The sequence below is a fragment of the Cardiocondyla obscurior genome, linkage group LG14, assembly GCF_019399895.1.
Source record: "Cardiocondyla obscurior isolate alpha-2009 linkage group LG14, Cobs3.1, whole genome shotgun sequence".
Lineage (NCBI taxonomy): Eukaryota > Metazoa > Arthropoda > Insecta > Hymenoptera > Formicidae > Cardiocondyla > Cardiocondyla obscurior.
In genome coordinates, this window is record NC_091877.1 from 699,095 (window position 1) to 716,703 (window position 17,609).

A 17,609-nucleotide genomic window follows, 5' to 3' on the forward strand; every position below is an offset into this window, starting at 1 on the left:
AGGTAATGAAGTTCTTTTCACATTGGAGCCATTGGAGCAACCGGAGCAATCATATGTCTAGGGAGTTTTAACTCTACAAATAAAGAAGAGAGGTGATCATCTGGCAGTCACGAGCTCCAAGTTCTAAAACCGATAAAGTTTGCTGACTTACAGTATATGATACGTGATAACTAATAACACCGAAAAAAATATATATAATAATTTATAATTATTACCACGGAAATTAATTTTATTTTAAACGACTAAGAAGCTCGTTCGATTATCTGTCAAATGGTTTATGGCAATATTTAAATTCACCATGGCAGCAGAAGTCGCAGCAAATTTAAAATCTGTCTTCGACAAAATATCACTCGCTGTCGTAAAGAGAGCACCGGTATTTCGTTCTGTACTCAGTCCATTTACTGTTTATTCGTTATATAGATCTATATTTATCATTTAAAGTCTGCTAGATTGGACAGAGAATGATGGAAAGATTAAGGTTAGACTTACATCATACTTATTTCGATTTTTACAGGATTATCAATATTTTGAACCGCGACTGGTAGCTGTTAGCAAATTGCAACCCACAGGAAAGATAGTGTCTGCTTACGAAGCTGGCCAAAGACACTTTGGCGAAAATTACGTTAATGAGTTGGTAGAGAAGGCCAGCAATCCTTTGATCCTTGAACAATGCAAAGATATCAAATGGCATTTTATAGGCAATTTGCAAAGGAATAAGGTCAACAAGATTTTAAGTGTGCCAAATTTATATATTATAGAATCTGTTGATAGTGAGAAACTTGCAAACACTCTTAATAATTCATGGCCCAAATTTCAAAGAAGTAATGACAGCAAGTTAAATGTTATGGTACAAGTTAATACAAGTCAAGAACAAGGTAATAAGATATTTTTTATATTAAATAGATTGTTATTTAAATGAATTTTTGATCACTTTAGATATCTATAATTACAGAAAAGCATGGTTGTGATATTGCACAAGTGTCAAATCTTGTTAAGTATGTTATACAGGACTGTCCTAATTTGAAATTTATTGGCCTTATGACAATAGGAAAGTATGGGTATGATATTGCAAATGGACCAAATCCTGATTTTATTTGTTTAACAAAATGCAGAGAAAAGGTGCACAATGAATTAGGAATTGATATAAAAAATATTGAGTTATCAATGGGAATGTCTAATGACTATGAACAAGCAGTAAGATTTATTTGCAATGAGTATTGCTAATTGATTTTTATGGTTTTTTTCTAACAATTTTTTTTTTATTCTAGATTGAATTAGGCAGCACAAATGTGAGAGTGGGAACTGCTATTTTTGGTGAAAGACCACAAAAAAATAATTGACAATATACAATATATTAACAGAGTATATTACATTGAAAACTTTATCTGGATGATAAAAAATATATCGAAGAATATAGGAATATAATAGCTCATCTATTTCAGGTATATACAACAAGCATTTTTTTAAAGATAAATATGATAAAAGTTTTTTTATTCTTATGAATTTATTAGAACTAAAAGTTTTTTCTATTTTAAAATTTATTTTTAATTTTGGTTTTTACTACTTATTCATTTTATTAATTAATGTAAGCGGAGTTTTGGATTTAAATTTAATTTTACAGAATACATATTGCAATGAAATCATGGTACTCTTACATGTTATTAATGAATTATAATCTAAGAAAGTTTAAAAAATGTTTAAGAAAATTTAAAGTAATATATATTTCATGAACTCTTTCTAATGTTTTTTATCTTAACCTTACATGGATTAATCCTACAACAAATTTTCATAGGTGATTCCTTGCTTAATTCCTTTTTCTTTCACATATTTTGATAATATAATTAATAAATTATAACAAATTTGATGTAGAACCTTAAATAAATTAAATCCACAAATTATTCGAATAAAACTAAAATAAAGTTGTTCATTTTTACAAATTTAATTTTAATATAAATTTGATATTATACATTTATAAAAATTAACAAATTTTATGGAACTCTTATTCATTTTTATATAAAATTGATATAAAAGGGCGTGGTTAAGTTCCAATTCTCAGGCTCATTATGTCGTACGGACACACATATGTAGGTCACCTTCACCTTTTTTTTTTACAGGAGCATGGTTCAAATGTATCTTATGCAAGGTCATAAATTGCGCAATATACGATATGCTCTTAAAAGTTATGGAAGTATATCAGTCATTTTTTTCGAAAAATTAAAATTAGAACGATATACTTTACAAAAGTACAAAATTGAAAAAAAAAACCGTAACTGCTATTCGTTTTTATAATTTTATTTCTTACAAACTTATAAAAAATATATTTTTTACGGACATATCTTCTGGATTCTAAAAGCAAATTATTTTTAAAGATAACGCAAAATTTAAAAGCTATTTCGTGCACTTCTCTTAAACTTTTGCTCTTCGCACATATTGCAGCGAATGTCTATTAAGAAAAATTAGATAGACACAAGTTACTCCTATAACATGCGTTAATAAAGAGACGAATCCGGTGCAACTTGATGTAAACTTGCATCAGACAATCGTAAATGAGGAGATTGGTGTATGCTGCAGCATTTATGATGCAAGAATTATAATGAAAAGTACGAGATATGTATTGACATTGTAGTGCAATTAGCATAAATTTAAACATTACATAGGAAATCAAGTTGTATGCATATTCTGAAACTATACATAGATACATATAACTTTGTAATCAATAAATTATAACTTATCTTATTAAATTTATAACTTACTATCTTATTAAATTACTATATAATGCAAAAGTTGTATGAAAAAAGTTATTAATTTTAACGTATTTTACAGGGTAAAAAAAGAAACAAATTTACAGTTTCTTGCTTCTGATGTGACGATGGAACACAATTGCAGCGAGGAAATAGAGGCCAATTAATATCGATTATAGAGGATATAAAATGTATTCATAACTGAACAACCATGTGATGCAATAACAGCTGACTATGAACATATTGTAGAATGCGTACACGTACAAAGAAGTTTTTGGGAAAAAATGTACTGTGTACACCAGACAGGTTTGCTACTGCACGCGTATAAAAGGCTGTTAGAATTAGACAAGAGCACTCAATCTGTCTTGTATTTCAACGAGAAATATAGATAAAGGACATCATGATCAAAGTAAGTTATTATATTTATAGAATTATGTGTATTACATATGTACGTACTTTTGTAAATTATACATTGCATTTTCCCCAACATTTTAATTTTAAAACAGTACGCGGTTGTCAATGTAGAAAATTAATATTTTTTTTAGAACTTATAGATACATAATTAAAAACAAGACAAGCTTAAAGTTATTTAATTATATTATTTTTCAGTAAATAAGATATAATACTACCTAAAACTTTTAATGCATAGAATTAAACAAACGTTATAAAATTTTGCAGTATCTGGTAATCTTCGCCTTCTTGGCTATTACAAATGTCTACGCTGGTTTGATCGCATCAGCCAGACCTGCAATTGCCATCGCCCCAGCTTCTATTAAAGGTACGGATAATTTATTATTATAAAAGAACATGTGCAATTTTACATAGCATTAAAACAAGAGTATATTACTCGGCGCTTTAACGAGTTTAGATTTGTTAAAATTATCACGTGCAACGCATACATGAATCTTACGGATAATTTAATTGCAAAAATTTTTTTTTTTATCCGCAATTATTATAATTCTAATATAATATAAATTTGTTTTAGCTGCATGGGGAGCTCCCGCTGCTGCATGGGGAGCTCCCGCTGCTGCGTGGGGTGCTCCCGCTGCTACATGGGCCGCTGCTGCTCCTGCTGTTAAACTGGCTGCTCCAGCCGCTGCCGCATGGGGTGCTCCAGCCGCTGCTGCGTGGGGTGCTCCAGCCGCTGCTGCGTGGGGTGCTCCAGCCGCTGCCGCGTGGGGTGCCGCTCCTCTTGGTTTAGGACCTAAGCTAGGCTAATTTTTTTACTTTCAATGAGATATAAGAAACCCGCCGCCAACCCATCAGCCTACCATCACAGAATTAATTTTACTCTTTATTGGATACATACAATTCGTTAATGCATCTCACAATTCTTTCTGAAGGCAGTATTCACAGATTGATTCTTTTTTTTTTATTTCTGTAAAAGTTTTCTCTTCGTTTTACTTGAAATTGTCATTATAAAACTCCGCAAAAAAAAAAAAAAAAATTAATTAATTAATAAAATAATAAAGTTTCATATATAAAAATACTTGCATGTTATTCTATCGCAAAAAGCATTTTTATCACAAGTTCAATTAATCCTAAATTAAAGTAATATACGACGAAACGATATATTACGGCTCCTGCTATATCTTACCATTTATAATTATTAAATGTCTTACGAGATTAAAGAAAAATCATTTATGGGGTATTAAAATTGAAAAATTAAGACATATTTATAGAATATAAATTTTTATTGCGTAACTACTTACAATGTTCTTTCAATAAATGTTAATTTATCAGGCGTAAAAGTAGTTACATATGTTGAGCATTTTCGAATAAATACATATATGTGTGTGTAGGTGTGTGTCATATAAAATGTCTGATATGCATGTGATTGATTTAATAAGCATAGGCGATTCCTATCGGGCTGCTGTAGCTCATATGAGACACTTCAACAGCTGGGGAGTAAGCGACTCCAAGAGCAGCTGGGCGTACAGCCGCCGGGAAAGCGGCTGCGGCATATGTCAATGGAGCTGGATGAGCGAGATGAGCGTAGGCAGTGACAGCCGGGTTCGTCACGCGAATGTCAGCTTTGCTCGAGCTAGAGAAAGGTGTATCAATGGTCTTGGTTTGCGTGGCTACCTGTGCCAAGTTACCCGGGCTGCGCAAAATATTATCGGATGTCGACGTGATAGCATGGGGTTGAACATGCGCTATCGGCGCGAACTGATACTGTAGAGCGGACGGCACACCGATGTAGCCGGCGTTAGCCGCAGCCAAAATGCAGGCGATTACGAACAACTGAAATAGAACTCTCGATAAGTATTTGAAACCTTAGTTCTAATTAAAAGAATGCAAATTTTTTTTTCCCGCATATATATTTTGTATATATTATAATTTATCACAGATAATCATACCTTAGCTGCCATGATGCTATTGTGCGATTTTTGCGTGGATGCTGCGATGACTTCAATCGTGTCTGAGCTGAAATACGAATGCTACAATCCGTGACAATCGGTACTTTTATACTTGGCGGACAAACGACGAGCCGTACAAAATCTTTCGGTACCCACAGCTTACCTTGGTGGGATATAGTGTCAAGGACATATTTAATATTGCACCATTGCGCCATTACGCCGAACGCCTTACTCCCTTGAGTGGGAGACTCCCCTTGAAACCCTTGAAACCTATAACGCTTCCGATTTATTAATATCTAAAAGGTTTTTCCTTGTGTTTAACAGTATGCAAAATTATATTAAACATTTATTAATTATCTATATATATTTTTAATAATATTTAAATTCTAAAAATTTTCAAACTCTACACTTAGTCACCTTTTATAAAATTATATCGAACTTCAAAAAAATATCACGGCTTCTACAGTTCAATGTCTTTAAACTTTAACATTCTAATTTTTTTTTTATATTGTTATAGTATTTAATTACATATGCGAATTTTATGTATAAGTATATTGGTGCCGTACCTTCGCGTCTTCAAAACTGGAACATCCGGCTTGACCACGCCTCTCCGAGCGGAAAGTAGTCTAGCCTTGTGTTCCCTCTTAAACTTTTTCTTTTGGGGCGTAACTCGTTACAATTACATTTCAGTCTGCACTCAGGAAACTGGTACTATCGACATCGCATTTCAATTTCGCACAACATTAATCTGCATTTCTTTTTCCAATTCTGTACGCATTCGTGACATATATAATTTGTATATTTATATATAATTATAATTAAATTTTTTTTTTTAATTAAACAGTACTAGATATTAATGAATAATACAATTTGGTGGTTGAAGATTATATACATATTTATTGGCCATACATCTACGATTTTTTCTATTTCAGTTTAACTGCATTGAGTGCGTGCCATCATAGAAATTTTTTGCGCTCTTTGGATTATATCAGGACAACGTCGTCGCCTTACTAATCTGCAGTCTTGAAAAAAACCTTCATTCCTCGGAAATCCATGCGAGCCATCAGCGAATGTTACTAAACCTATACATGTCGAATAAAAAAGTTACATGTAAGATTTTATAGGTAAGAAAAATTACAGGTAAGTCTTCCATTTAAATTACGAAGCAATTAACAATGAATTATCGTAATTTGATTATGTACCTAAGCCCCATACACGTCCTCCACGAAATTCCCCTTCAAATTTCATTCCATCGGCTCGCCAAAACACACCGTGACCGTGAAACCATCCTTGCATAAATTCTCCTTCGTACCTACGGAAAAAGAAAAAGTATAAGCAGGTTCACACATATACTCGATAATGTTTTAAAGTAAAATATTTTCGAAATAAATTTGCAACGTGACTTACTTTGCTCCATCGGGAAATACGATGACTCCCAAACCAGAACATAATCCATTTTGAAACGCGCCATCGTATCGCGTTCCATTTGGAAAGACTAACAAACCAGCACCGTGTTTGAGCCCTTTGCGATTCCAGTCACCGATGTATTTTGTACCATCGTCATATTTATACGCACCATTCTTCGCCACACCTACAGACAAATATAGACATATTTCGTATTAAATAGAAAAAATCTTCTAAATTTATGAAAAAAATTATTTTTGCGTTACTACGTCGTCCATTAAAATCATAATTCTAATCGTAATTAAAAAAATTAACGTTACAATGATATCCTTACCGTCGCCCATGCCTGCGCTACACTGAACGCATCTACGCTAGTTGCGGGTCTTAATCCATTTACAAAAATCAATTTCTTTATTCAATTAAGACATATGTATAGGATAGACAGACGTAGGAATGCTTTAGGAGACGGAAAATATACTGCGGACGTAAATAACATATATTAAATAAAGACAATTGCAACAAAGCCATCGACATACCGTGTTAATTCAGTAATGAGAAATTTACATTTTACTAGAGATTACAGAGCGCGCGCTTTGCGCGCTTTATTATATCGTTTTTAAATCGCATACGTAATATCGTGTCGCATACGTAATAAATTTCGTCGTAATAAAATCATAATTTATTCCCCTAATAAAAAAAAAAAAAACAGTTAATTCACGCGTAACATAAATTTTTTTAGATAAGAGATTTTTCAAAATGTACGTAAAGTAAGGCAAAAAATATTTAAAATTGTATTGGTTGTATCTATATAAAATCGGACCATAACTGCTTATTCTTTTGATTGTTCTCCAGATGCACCCACTAGATACCATCGTATTCTCGCGTCCACTGCAGCCTTCCTAACTAAACGTTTGCGATCGTCGATTATTATTCCCAACTTATCCAATACAGTCTGCTTATACGGATTGATCAGAATAACGGGATAATTAGCATAATGCGCTAGACACTCTACAGCCGCAATTCTAATATCCTATTAAGAATAAAATAAAGATTTATATAGATATAATAAGAGTTTAAAAATTGAAGTTAATATAAATAATTACCATTAAGCGATACGTTGATAATTGTAAAAGTCTTGGTATAACGCACTGTAAGTTATCAGAAAATATTTCGTGTTTCGTATCAAGTAGAAGTTTAAATGATGTCAATGTCCAAAGAACTAAACGCTCGTTGTTGAGAGACAGAGACTCGATTAACAGCGGCACCAACTAATAAGATAATACATTAATTATAATATAATTTTTAGTGTAAAAATATAATTAATTCACTCACTCTAAAACTTACCTCAGTTAAATGCAAAAATAATAGTTCTTCAGGTATTTGTCCTAGTAAATGCACCAAAGCAATAAGATAATTCTGTCTGATCGTACTTGTAAAATTATTATTTTGTCGTAATAAATATTCGAACACTCTTTGTTTATATAAAATTTTTACATCGCAGAAATTTTCCGTTATTAAAATATCCTCGTGCTTATTCACTAAAATTTGATAATGTTCACCTATAAATTGGCCTATATCGTCACGAGTTAATAAATTTGTAATCTGTAAAAATAAAAATGAGATAAATTATTTTATTTATATTATAAGAACATTCAATTAAAATAATTTCCATCAATTATACGTACGTTCTCTAAAAAGTATTGAGACTTTGCGTAGCCTTTCATAACTAGTGCTTTAGTCATCCAAATTTGAAAACTAACTGTATGCTGCTTTAATTCAATGTCAATATCCATACTTAAATTATTATTTATTTTATCTTCAAGATAAGATACGATCTTATCGAGATCAGACAGTTTCATTTTGTTTAATAAAACAGATAAAAATTTACAGCTTATCTGCCTTGAATCTGGATTGCAACTGACAGTTGCTAAATTAAACAAATTTTCTACAATATTATTATTAATGTTCAAATTGATATCTTTTCGTAAAGAAATAAAGAGATTCATTATTATAGTTAGATCAGTTTCAGGGCTTTTCGTATTTAAAGCTACAGCATATTTCTCTGCAATCGCATGCTGTTCTTCGACTGTAAGATTTCGTATAATTAATTGACAAATATTATATATCGTCATTTTATGACTAATGATATTTATCTCATATGAAATTAATTTATCAATAATGTGGCATTCTTTATATAGAAATTGATATATGTTGTAATCAGATTTTTTTGAAGCAATTAATTTCTGGATATTCAGTAATATTGTGATACGTATATCACAATTAACATTGTCTGTTAACATTGTAACAATTTTTGGGAGTATGATAAAACCTAGTTCCCGTATTTTTGCAATTGCTGACAATGCTTTTATCTTACGTTTTAGCAATTCTACTTCCATTTTATCTGAAACATTTCGTTAATATAATAACACATTTTAATACATTGACAAAAATAAGTTAAGTTAAACTAATCATGTATTAACATTCGATTTACCAGTGTTTGATAACAATCTCTCCTTAACCAATATTGATATTTCCTCTAGATATAATGCAGCAAAATCTATAATAACTGAGTGACATGTACTTTGTATTTTATCACATCCGGTTTCAATTTCATTGCATATCGCATTATATAGTACAGAACGTTGCACGTCGTTTAAATGCGCTTTTTGAATTGTTACGCCAAGAAATATTTTACTTTTTAGTTCGATACTTTCTTCTACCAAACCATCTAAATATGTTTGAGGTATATTTGTCCATGACAATTCTGGAACATCTAAATTAAAATAAAATAGTAGTAATTAACAATTAAATTAATTAACAATTAAATAAACAGTAATAATAGCGCAAATATGATAATATTTATATTATATCATGACGAAATTACCTTGAATGCAAAAGTTGTAATTAGAACATATTTTCAAAAAATTATTTAACGTGTCTATTAGTACAGTTTTGTCGTTTAATGAATTCTTTGTAGAATATTGTCCAATACATAAAGGTATTACAATCTGCAAGATTTCTATGCATATCGTTTTATTAACTGTAGCTATTGTTTCCAGTAGCGTTTGAGCAGGTCTGTATAAGCTATGCTGTACATCGCATAATGACCATTTCATATCAGCGATTATTTTATCAACAAAATTTTTGCAAACAGTTTCATCAATTGATATAATTTTAATTAAAGACATCAATGCTTGCAAAGCAGCGTCTCTCGTTTCAATGTCTCTTCCTGGCACTATTTCTTTCTTTATAGTTATCCATAAATCTGATAGATGCGATTCTATATTCGCAAGTCCAAACGTTGAAACACTCTCGCGTAATAAATTTAAGGAGTCAAGTTTAGCAACTTTGAGTGTGGAATATGACTTGTCGATTATAAGAGGTAGGCAATAATTTGCAAATTCTGGGACAGCACATAAGCAGGGCGCTAATTTTTCTGCCAAATCTTCTCGAGATATACTTAGATTCTCCATGCCTGACTGTAAAATATTGATAGATTATATATTTGTGCATTAATAAACGTTATGTAAAAAAATTAAAATAGAAAGATAAAAGTATAATATAATTACAGGATTAAAATCAACTGGAAAATAACATGCCATTACTTCAAACATCTCTTCAGTTAAATGACCTAAAGGAAATTCTTTTAAGAAATGTGGTAGCATATTAAATAATAACAGGAGGTTATTTGGATCTCTTTCACCATCCATAGAGCTGATAATACCATAAACTAAATCTGGCCCCATAGATTTCAGATCATCTAATTTGTTTTCTATTAAACTTTTAAGTACAAAATATATTTTACGCCGTTCAGGTAACAACTGAGATTGACACTGAATGTGTTCAAACATAACTCTTAATAGAGCCGGCGATGCGTTTTGAGGTAAGTGAGTCATGTTTACCTAAAAAAAAAAGTTTAATAAAAAAGGAGAATAATATAAAAGATAAAAGGACTTTGCAGACAAATGCTCACAATTGCTTGAATACCATTTAGTACAGATGGTATGATACTATAGTGATCCTTCATTCTGTCACAATAAAATGTTACAATAAAATTTAATTCTGATTCAATGAGATAATCTTTAGGTAGCTGTGACATAACCAAGGAGAGTGCCATAACTCCTTTCTCCCTTGTAAGAACATTTTGGTCTGTCATATAGGTACTTAGTGTTTCTACAAATGTACAAAGTTTCATAGAACCTAATTCTATTTCTGAAACAAAACATTTTTATAATTTTTATTTTTATAATATTAAATTATAACCTCAATACATTACAAAATTGTATATTAAAAGTTGGAAATTTTAACATACTTATTAAAGAAAGAAATAAAACAATGACTGTAAAAAGGTAATACATAAGCTTATATAAGTTAAACTAAAATTATTAAATTGAGTTAAACATTAATCTGGAATAAAATAATAATAAAATTCAAGAAAACGAAATATACATATTATTTTACTCCTAAATTTTATATATTAATTTCAGTAGTCTATCTCTCTTTCTTAAAATTCCATTTTTAATTTTGTAACACAAGTGCATGAATAGTATAATGTTTCAAAGGCTTAATAAAATATAATATACATACCGGAAGCTATATTTCTGCATAATGAACTCAAAGTTGCAGTGTCTTTGAAACTAATATCTAATTGCTCCTTAAAATCAAAATTCGGAGACGAGGCCATAACCAAAACTGTTGTTTACACGAGACATTCAACACATGGTCGGACTCTAATAAAGAAACGGCAACTAGATTACTAGAGACGAATGCGAAAAGTTTCATCAGTTCCATTTGAGTTTTCAGTTTTATGTTTTATGCACACGTCATGCATGCAAGTCGTTTGAATGTGCCGATTAGTTGGAAAATGGAGAAGGCTTTCGAGAGATCCAGGTTTCCCTATCGTGCGGATACTCGGATTACTTGGATAGTCCCGGTCCCGGAGGTAGATCGCTAAATCACGCACGAGCTCCACATTCAAGTGCGAACTTGTGTGAAGGATCGGGAGGATCGCAGGACGGAAAAGATTCGCGCGCACGACGGCCGACAGGGTCTACAACTTGCTGTAACTACAGCTGAGCAGCTCTAACCTCTAACCTTGTTTTACCATCGCGTAATATTGAAACTCGAAGCTTTCCGCTGCCGACCGAAGTTGGCGTCCTAGTTTCGAGACACTTCCGTCGCTCGTTTCAAAGTTCAAGTCATTCAAATTTCTGTTATTTCGCAAACGTTTCGGCTCGTATCTTTGCCGCTAAGAAAAGTCTCGGGATTAATCTAGATTTATTGTTGCATGTGTATTTTGTCGTCAAAGCAATCCAACATTCTACCGGTTTTCTCGAGTCTTTTGGATCGCTCGTAAAGTTCGCTCTTTAGTTGCAGCCTGCAACTTGCAGGCATAGTCCGGTGAAGTCCACAGCTAACCTTTTCAAGGTATAGATCAGCGACGACCAGCTAGTCGCCAAAAAAGAACATGTTTTTGAGAGGTAAAGAAATTTTAAAGTGTAATATTGGTATGCGTATTCTTAAATATGATTTTATTATTAAAGAATTGATTGACGACGAGTCATTGACAGCGATACTACAACTACTACAACACGATCGCAATGAACGAGGTGCCGGAAAAAATAGGCTTTGGTTAGAAGCAAAATTGTATGCGTGTTGGTTATGGCTATGAGACGGAGCTTCCTTTTTTTTTACCTAAAATGCGGCGGTAAACCTTACTACACAGAACATCGGTAAGTTAAATTCATGAAAAAGATTTTTATATTTATATGGTACAATATATAATTTTTAGAATTTTTAAAAAGATAATCACGTACGTTCCAATTTACGACGAGAATAAATAAGTTCATATTTTAATTTATTTCCGATTCGTAATTTTTATACTGTTTCGAATGCTGTAACAAGGCAGATAATTCATTTTCCTCGCTTAATCGCGTGGTCGATGATATTTCTTTTGAGGATTTGCTGAGAACTGTGTATTCTCTGAAAATAAAGTTTGTATAATAATTAAATATTAAATAAAGCAGAGGAAAGACTCACGAAAGTTGTAGCTGCAATGCAGACAGAATTGATTCTGCCTTTGGCAAATGCACAGGCTTTATGTCATAAATCTTTAGATGAGCGTAAACGGGAATCTTTAAGTAAATATAATAATATATAATTTTTATATATAACAATACACATCTAACATATCGAATACATATCGAAAATACATATTGCTTACATGCAGCAAAGATGTATCCAGAGTTGTCGACGGTATACAATTTGTCGGCAAATCAAGAAGTTGATAATGGTAACCAAGTATCGGGGATTGTAACTGTTTACCAAAGAATAAATTATACTTGTCGAGTTTCTCCTCTGATTCGGATTGATTTGTAAGCGAAGCATCTTGAATTTCCACTATTTCCTTGCTGGAAATATCCGTATCTACAATCGCGATTGCAGTACTTGATAATAAATTACTCTCAAAGCGATACGTATTATTTCGATTTTTAAATATAAAATTGTTACTTTACCGGAGTGTTTCATAATACAAATGATTATTCTTTTAAAATATTGTAAAAATAATTTTTTAACTGAATTAGTTTACGATCCGAACTCGCATTGCGAGTGTTGCGACACTAAATCGTTTGATCGATAATGCTTCGTTACCTTCTCAACGTGCGCTATTTAAAACTTACATATATAAATAGGGAAAGTATTATAATTAAAAAATGCAATTAATTACAGCATTAATATATTTATTAATATTAGTTATGAGACGCAAATGTTTTTTAAAAACGTCATAGCAACCGAAGTTGCATTGCTGCATATTTTGACATCGCAATAGGTCTCATGCTTTACGCAGTTTTATTAAGCTCTTTGGATGAAACTAAGGTGGAAAGGAACACTAGTGTAGACATCAGGTACGCCCTGTGCACAAGGAGCAACCCAGGAAGTAATACCAATTTGCACGCCGTTGCTGATAAGCGGGCCACCGCTGTCACCCTGGAAATGCAGATAGTTTTTATTAATTCACCATATAATATCATGTCTTTTTAACAACTGGCGAAATAATCATCGTGTTGATCGAAAAGATTTGACCGACAGATTTTCAAATTTACCTGGCAAGCACCAATTCCGGCGCGATTCAGTGTACACAAGTGAGAGCCGGTTAAGGGCATACCACGATGATATTGCTGACACAGGGATGGCGATACCACAGACTGATCCATCTTGAGAAGAGTCCTGGCGAGCGGTCCATTCGTGCTGGTTTTACCCCATCCAGACAAAGTACATTGAGTACCGCTAGCCGGGACAGAAGAGGCCAGACTGATTGGTCTCGTGTATTGGTCGTACGTCAACGGAGATTGCAACTAAAATAAGCGATTTTGAATAAATGAGAATGTCAGGAAGATCTACAAACTAGAAGTCAATAGTTGAACATTTAAGAGATTAAATTGCGAGTTTTCAAAGCTACGAAGAATTGCAACGTACGATAGGATTTTATACCGTGATATGAAGACGAAGACTTACCGTGATTACTGCAACGTCATTTCTCCAAGCATCTTCCCGTCTGCCACTGTATTGTGGATGCATGACAATTCTCGCTATGTTATGGAGCTTTCCTGTAGAGACTTGAACGGTGCCGGTTGCTACTTTAAAGTTACTGTAGGGTGGACTCGACATATTGTCCACGCAGTGAGCGGCAGTCAGGATTTTAGTCTGACTCAAGATGGAGCAACCGCAGATGTGGGCGCCATTTAGCCTTAGGGAGCATTGATGAGGAAATTCGCCTGGCGCAGCAGGCGATCCACCAACGATCGCTTCGGGTTCCTCAGCGAACGTCTCTATAAGTTGTTAACATTATTATATAATATTGTGGTAAATGTTATATATGGAATCTCTTGCAGAACAAATGACTGACAGTACTAACGATTGATGAGATAAATGTTGATTAAAGACGATAATGAGAGAATATTTACGACTACATGTACATAGAATATTATGTTTTACTTACGCTGAGCAAGAACGCCGAGCACCAAAAAAATGAACGGTAGCATGATCAGTATAGTTGAGACCAGATCAGAAATAAAACTGAAAGTGAGGATGACATTTTACACGCTGTTTTTATAGCAGATTCATATTTTGACCTCGGCGAACAGCTGGTTACATTGGTTACAGTAAATAAATGTCATGACGCATCGTGCATTTTAATGAGACAAATACAATAAAATAAAATAATGCTAAATTTAATTATGACATTAATTAAATGAGGAGGAACGATAAAATGTACGTGATAATGATTAAACATGAGGTATCTCTTCATTATTATTGTGAAACTGATCATTTGTCTGGATAAAATGTGGAATATCGGAGAGTAAATAGAATATTCGTCGCTTGACGTGTTTGAGTTAATTAATTACAGAGTATTATTAGTGACAAAAATATATATAACATATTTAAAAAAATGTATATATGTAAATTTGGATTTAATGTATTTAAAAAATTTAGAAGGATTGCATTATTCTTATATGTAAATATTAATTTTCGTATCAGAGAAAAATGTATAGAATAATTACTTTTATAGAATAATTTTTTTCTAATGATAGAAATATACTTTTTACTGTTTCTTTCATATTCTAATGTAGAGATATAAAATTTGTTATACTAAAGTAGAAATTATAATCGATTATGGATAATCTTAAATTTTTCAACTATTTGGACATTTACTATAATACATTATAATTTATTACGTCAAAAATATTGAACAGTTTAATTAAGAAATGCATGGAGAAAATCTAAATCTTAGATAATGTAACGAAACTTTTTTAATTAAATTTTTCGTTTATTATCAATAATTTCTGATGTGTTTTTTTTTTAATTAAAAAATAACATTGTATATTGTACTTCATTTTTAATTATTATCATGACGAGAAATGTGTTATACAACTTATTATCGGATACATATTTATTATAATCTTTATTACAATTCATTGCAATTACAATATTTTAATTTTTAATACAGCTTCTTTGGAACAAATATAATAAATTAAAAAAGAAAATTTTTTTATTAAAAAAGCGGAGTTACCAGATGAATGGAAGTCTGCAAACTTTTGTATAAGTCTAAAAAGTTTTATACTAATGTCGCTTAAAAATCATGTCTTTAATTTTGCACAGTTTATTTATACATTTTTATTTTTAATATACATTTTATTAAAAAAAAAAAAATGCAGCTAATATATCGTTGATATTTATCCAAGACTTTATAAAAGCGTATCCTTTCAACTCGTTGACTACGCTCGAATAGATTGATGACGTCTTATTGGTTGGCTTTATGCGTTTTTTAAGAACTTTTGATAAAATCAGTATGATGAGCAACATTAGTGTAGACATCTGGTTCACCCTTGGCGCAAGGAAGGACCCAGGAAGTAATACCGACTTGTACGCCGTTGCTGATGAGCGGACCACCGCTGTCACCCTAAAAAAAAACAGAAACAATTTTTGTTAATCTATTATCTCGTTTCTGTTCAATTAAATAAATTTAAAAATTGTTACTCACTGAACAAGCACCAATTCCGTAGCGATTGAACGCGCACAAGTGGCTACCGGTTAAAGGCATATCATAGTGACGCTGCTGACATTTTTTCTGATCCATTATGACCTGGTGCATATAGAGAAGACTACGTGGAAGTGGTCCAATCGGTCCGCGGATCTGGCCCCATCCGGATAAGGTGCTTTGCGCTCCAGGGGCAGGCGTAGAAGTAGCCAAGGCGATTGGTTTTTGATTGTCGTTGAATTGAATCGGTGCTTTGAGCTAAAATAAAAACAATAAATTCTTGAAACTAAAGACTTTGCAATTATGATTTCAGAATCCTGCGATCGACTTACTGTGATCACTGCAATATCGTTGTTCCAAGCATCTGTAGACCTGCCGGTATATTGCGGATGCACGCGAGCAGTCTTTACATCATGGAGTTCTCCTCCTTTGATATCGATGCTACCAGTCGCAACCTTATAATTATTATAAGGCGGTGTAGCGATTCCATCCACGCAGTGAGCGGCGGTCAAAATCTTAGTCGAATCGATGATGGAACAACCACAAACGTGACTACCGGATGATCTCAAGGAACATTGATGCGGGAAGTCGCCTAATTTTGCGGGTGTCCCACCGACAATCGCTTCAGGCTCTTCAGCGAGTGTCTCTACAAATCAACGACGAATACATGGTAAGTTTCTTAGCCTTAGAATAGCAGAATAAACGACAGTGTGGATATGATTAATTATTGATGAACAAGATATTTTAATTGTTATATGTTATATACAATAGCATATGATATATTATACTCACGTTGGGCGAAAACGCCAACTACCAAGAGAATAAGCGGCAGCATAATTTACAATTAACCCGGGTCAGATTAAAAATTAAACTGAAAGCACGAACATTAATTTCCATTCCCTTTTTATAGCAAATTCATATCTGAAACTCAATTTTCACGAATGACTGATCGCTTTTCTTACAGACGCGATAACACTCGTATTCTGCATTTTAATGAGATTACGTCAAGATTAAAATTTGCAGACTTAATTACGTCGCACTTTTATTATGGCTCAAATGAAGAGGAATGATAGAATACACATAAGATAATGATAAAACATATGTGTTTCTTTATTGCTATTATTACTGTAGAATTCGTTCATTTGAATGCTGTGAAGGGAAATAAAAAATGTCATCGTCAATGTGATTATAATTACTTGAATGTATTCTTGTTAATTAATTTAAAAAAATTTACATTGAAAGCAATATAAAACTTTTTTAATTTTTAATTAAAAATTATATCTCTTGGATCGTAAAAAAAAGCAATTAAAATTATTTATTTTTAATGTCTAATAATCGAAATTATTAATTTATGCAAGATATAAATTATATATATTTAACTCAATATACGAAATAAATAATTTATCTTACATTGTTGAGTTTATTATATATTAATATAAATATGGAATCTCTAACGCTAAAAAATTAATGCAAAAAATAATTTGATAAAAGATCTAGCGATTATTTTTATTTGTCTTTCTAACATTCAGATGACGTTTTTATATATTAAACTTAGATACTCAAAAA

General features: G+C 32.1%; 7 protein-coding genes across 9 annotated transcripts; 2 read left to right on the forward strand and 5 right to left on the reverse strand.

Moving 5' to 3' along the window:
- Nucleotides 1–94: 94 nt before the first annotated feature.
- LOC139108276 (pyridoxal phosphate homeostasis protein) lies at nucleotides 95–1,736 on the forward strand. Its single transcript, XM_070666416.1, has 4 exons — nucleotides 95–385; nucleotides 515–875; nucleotides 953–1,194; nucleotides 1,269–1,736. The coding sequence occupies exons 1-4, from the start codon at nucleotides 278–280 to the stop codon at nucleotides 1,338–1,340; spliced, it is 783 nt and encodes a 260-aa protein (XP_070522517.1). The 5' UTR covers nucleotides 95–277; the 3' UTR covers nucleotides 1,341–1,736.
- LOC139108283 (vitelline membrane protein Vm26Ab-like) lies at nucleotides 1,332–6,815 on the forward strand. Its single transcript, XM_070666426.1, has 6 exons — nucleotides 1,332–1,442; nucleotides 2,437–2,600; nucleotides 2,824–3,150; nucleotides 3,420–3,519; nucleotides 3,727–5,871; nucleotides 6,034–6,815. The coding sequence occupies exons 3-5, from the start codon at nucleotides 3,142–3,144 to the stop codon at nucleotides 3,957–3,959; spliced, it is 342 nt and encodes a 113-aa protein (XP_070522527.1). The 5' UTR covers nucleotides 1,332–1,442; nucleotides 2,437–2,600; nucleotides 2,824–3,141; the 3' UTR covers nucleotides 3,960–5,871; nucleotides 6,034–6,815.
- On the reverse strand, nucleotides 4,417–5,191 carry LOC139108282 (cuticular protein CPF1). The gene is made up of 2 exons (XM_070666425.1): nucleotides 5,102–5,191; nucleotides 4,417–4,985 (listed from the first exon to the last, which is right to left on the reverse strand). The coding sequence occupies exons 1-2, from the start codon at nucleotides 5,111–5,113 to the stop codon at nucleotides 4,584–4,586; spliced, it is 414 nt and encodes a 137-aa protein (XP_070522526.1). The 5' UTR covers nucleotides 5,114–5,191; the 3' UTR covers nucleotides 4,417–4,583.
- Nucleotides 5,883–7,462, reverse strand: Rtp (MORN repeat-containing protein retinophilin). 3 transcript variants are annotated; one of them, XM_070666421.1, is made up of 4 exons: nucleotides 7,332–7,462; nucleotides 6,509–6,692; nucleotides 6,304–6,413; nucleotides 5,883–6,183 (listed from the first exon to the last, which is right to left on the reverse strand). In XM_070666421.1, exons 1-4 carry the CDS (start codon nucleotides 7,375–7,377, stop codon nucleotides 6,035–6,037), a joined length of 489 nt encoding a protein of 162 aa, XP_070522522.1. In that variant the 5' UTR covers nucleotides 7,378–7,462; the 3' UTR covers nucleotides 5,883–6,034. The 3 variants fall into 3 exon arrangements, with proteins under 3 accessions (XP_070522522.1, XP_070522521.1, XP_070522523.1); XM_070666420.1 differs by having other exon boundaries at nucleotides 7,326–7,446; XM_070666422.1 differs by lacking the exon at nucleotides 7,332–7,462 and adding an exon at nucleotides 6,840–6,977.
- Nucleotides 7,029–11,609, reverse strand: Mms19 (MMS19 nucleotide excision repair protein). The gene is given in 10 exon segments (XM_070666409.1): nucleotides 7,029–7,535; nucleotides 7,609–7,773; nucleotides 7,850–8,107; nucleotides 8,191–8,906; nucleotides 8,997–9,278; nucleotides 9,390–9,984; nucleotides 10,075–10,407; nucleotides 10,479–10,717; nucleotides 11,093–11,194; nucleotides 11,197–11,609. Coding segments are annotated over 10 exon segments (2,991 nt in total). The 5' UTR covers nucleotides 11,297–11,609; the 3' UTR covers nucleotides 7,029–7,334.
- A 439-nt stretch (nucleotides 11,610–12,048) lies between these two features.
- Nucleotides 12,049–13,133, reverse strand: LOC139108281 (WD repeat-containing protein on Y chromosome). The gene is made up of 4 exons (XM_070666424.1): nucleotides 13,021–13,133; nucleotides 12,729–12,931; nucleotides 12,545–12,639; nucleotides 12,049–12,487 (listed from the first exon to the last, which is right to left on the reverse strand). The coding sequence occupies exons 1-4, from the start codon at nucleotides 13,031–13,033 to the stop codon at nucleotides 12,358–12,360; spliced, it is 441 nt and encodes a 146-aa protein (XP_070522525.1). The 5' UTR covers nucleotides 13,034–13,133; the 3' UTR covers nucleotides 12,049–12,357.
- Nucleotides 13,134–13,228: 95 nt separating this feature from the next.
- LOC139108175 (transmembrane protease serine 9-like) lies at nucleotides 13,229–16,938 on the reverse strand. Its single transcript, XM_070666268.1, has 8 exons — nucleotides 16,836–16,938; nucleotides 16,376–16,689; nucleotides 16,047–16,301; nucleotides 15,832–15,965; nucleotides 14,505–14,581; nucleotides 14,021–14,334; nucleotides 13,609–13,860; nucleotides 13,229–13,492 (listed from the first exon to the last, which is right to left on the reverse strand). Exons 1-8 carry the CDS (start codon nucleotides 16,876–16,878, stop codon nucleotides 13,358–13,360), a joined length of 1,524 nt encoding a protein of 507 aa, XP_070522369.1. The 5' UTR covers nucleotides 16,879–16,938; the 3' UTR covers nucleotides 13,229–13,357.
- Between the last annotated feature and the right edge of the window lie 671 nt (nucleotides 16,939–17,609).

What these genes read in the sequence shown, in the direction of transcription:
- LOC139108276 (XM_070666416.1), top strand. Translation starts at nt 278, where the DNA reads ATGGCAATATTTAAATTCACCATGGCAGCAGAAGTCGCAGCAAATTTA. An exon ending in TAATACAAGTCAAGAACAAG is followed by an intron (nt 876 to 952) that starts GTAATAAGATAT and finishes CTATAATTACAG; the next exon opens with AAAAGCATGGTTGTGATATT. An exon ending in CTAATGACTATGAACAAGCA is followed by an intron (nt 1,195 to 1,268) that starts GTAAGATTTATT and finishes TTTTTATTCTAG; the next exon opens with ATTGAATTAGGCAGCACAAA.
- LOC139108283 (XM_070666426.1), top strand. An exon ending in CGCCCCAGCTTCTATTAAAG is followed by an intron (nt 3,520 to 3,726) that starts GTACGGATAATT and finishes AATTTGTTTTAG; the next exon opens with CTGCATGGGGAGCTCCCGCT.
- Rtp (XM_070666420.1), bottom strand. Translation starts at nt 7,377, where the DNA reads ATGGTATCTAGTGGGTGCATCTGGAGAACAATCAAAAGAATAAGCAGT. An exon ending in CAAAAGAATAAGCAGTTATG is followed by an intron (nt 6,693 to 7,325) that starts GTCCGATTTTAT and finishes ATTTGTCTGTAG; the next exon opens with GTGTGGCGAAGAATGGTGCG. An exon ending in AGGACGTGTATGGGGCTTAG is followed by an intron (nt 6,184 to 6,303) that starts GTACATAATCAA and finishes CGACATGTATAG; the next exon opens with GTTTAGTAACATTCGCTGAT.
- LOC139108281 (XM_070666424.1), bottom strand. An exon ending in TGGATACATCTTTGCTGCAT is followed by an intron (nt 12,640 to 12,728) that starts GTAAGCAATATG and finishes ATTTACTTAAAG; the next exon opens with ATTCCCGTTTACGCTCATCT. An exon ending in GCATTGCAGCTACAACTTTC is followed by an intron (nt 12,488 to 12,544) that starts GTGAGTCTTTCC and finishes CTTTATTTTCAG; the next exon opens with AGAATACACAGTTCTCAGCA.
- LOC139108175 (XM_070666268.1), bottom strand. Translation starts at nt 16,878, where the DNA reads ATGCTGCCGCTTATTCTCTTGGTAGTTGGCGTTTTCGCCCAAC. An exon ending in ACGGAATTGGTGCTTGTTCA is followed by an intron (nt 15,966 to 16,046) that starts GTGAGTAACAAT and finishes GTTTTTTTTTAG; the next exon opens with GGTGACAGCGGTGGTCCGCT. An exon ending in GCTCGGCGTTCTTGCTCAGC is followed by an intron (nt 14,335 to 14,504) that starts GTAAGTAAAACA and finishes AACAACTTATAG; the next exon opens with AGACGTTCGCTGAGGAACCC.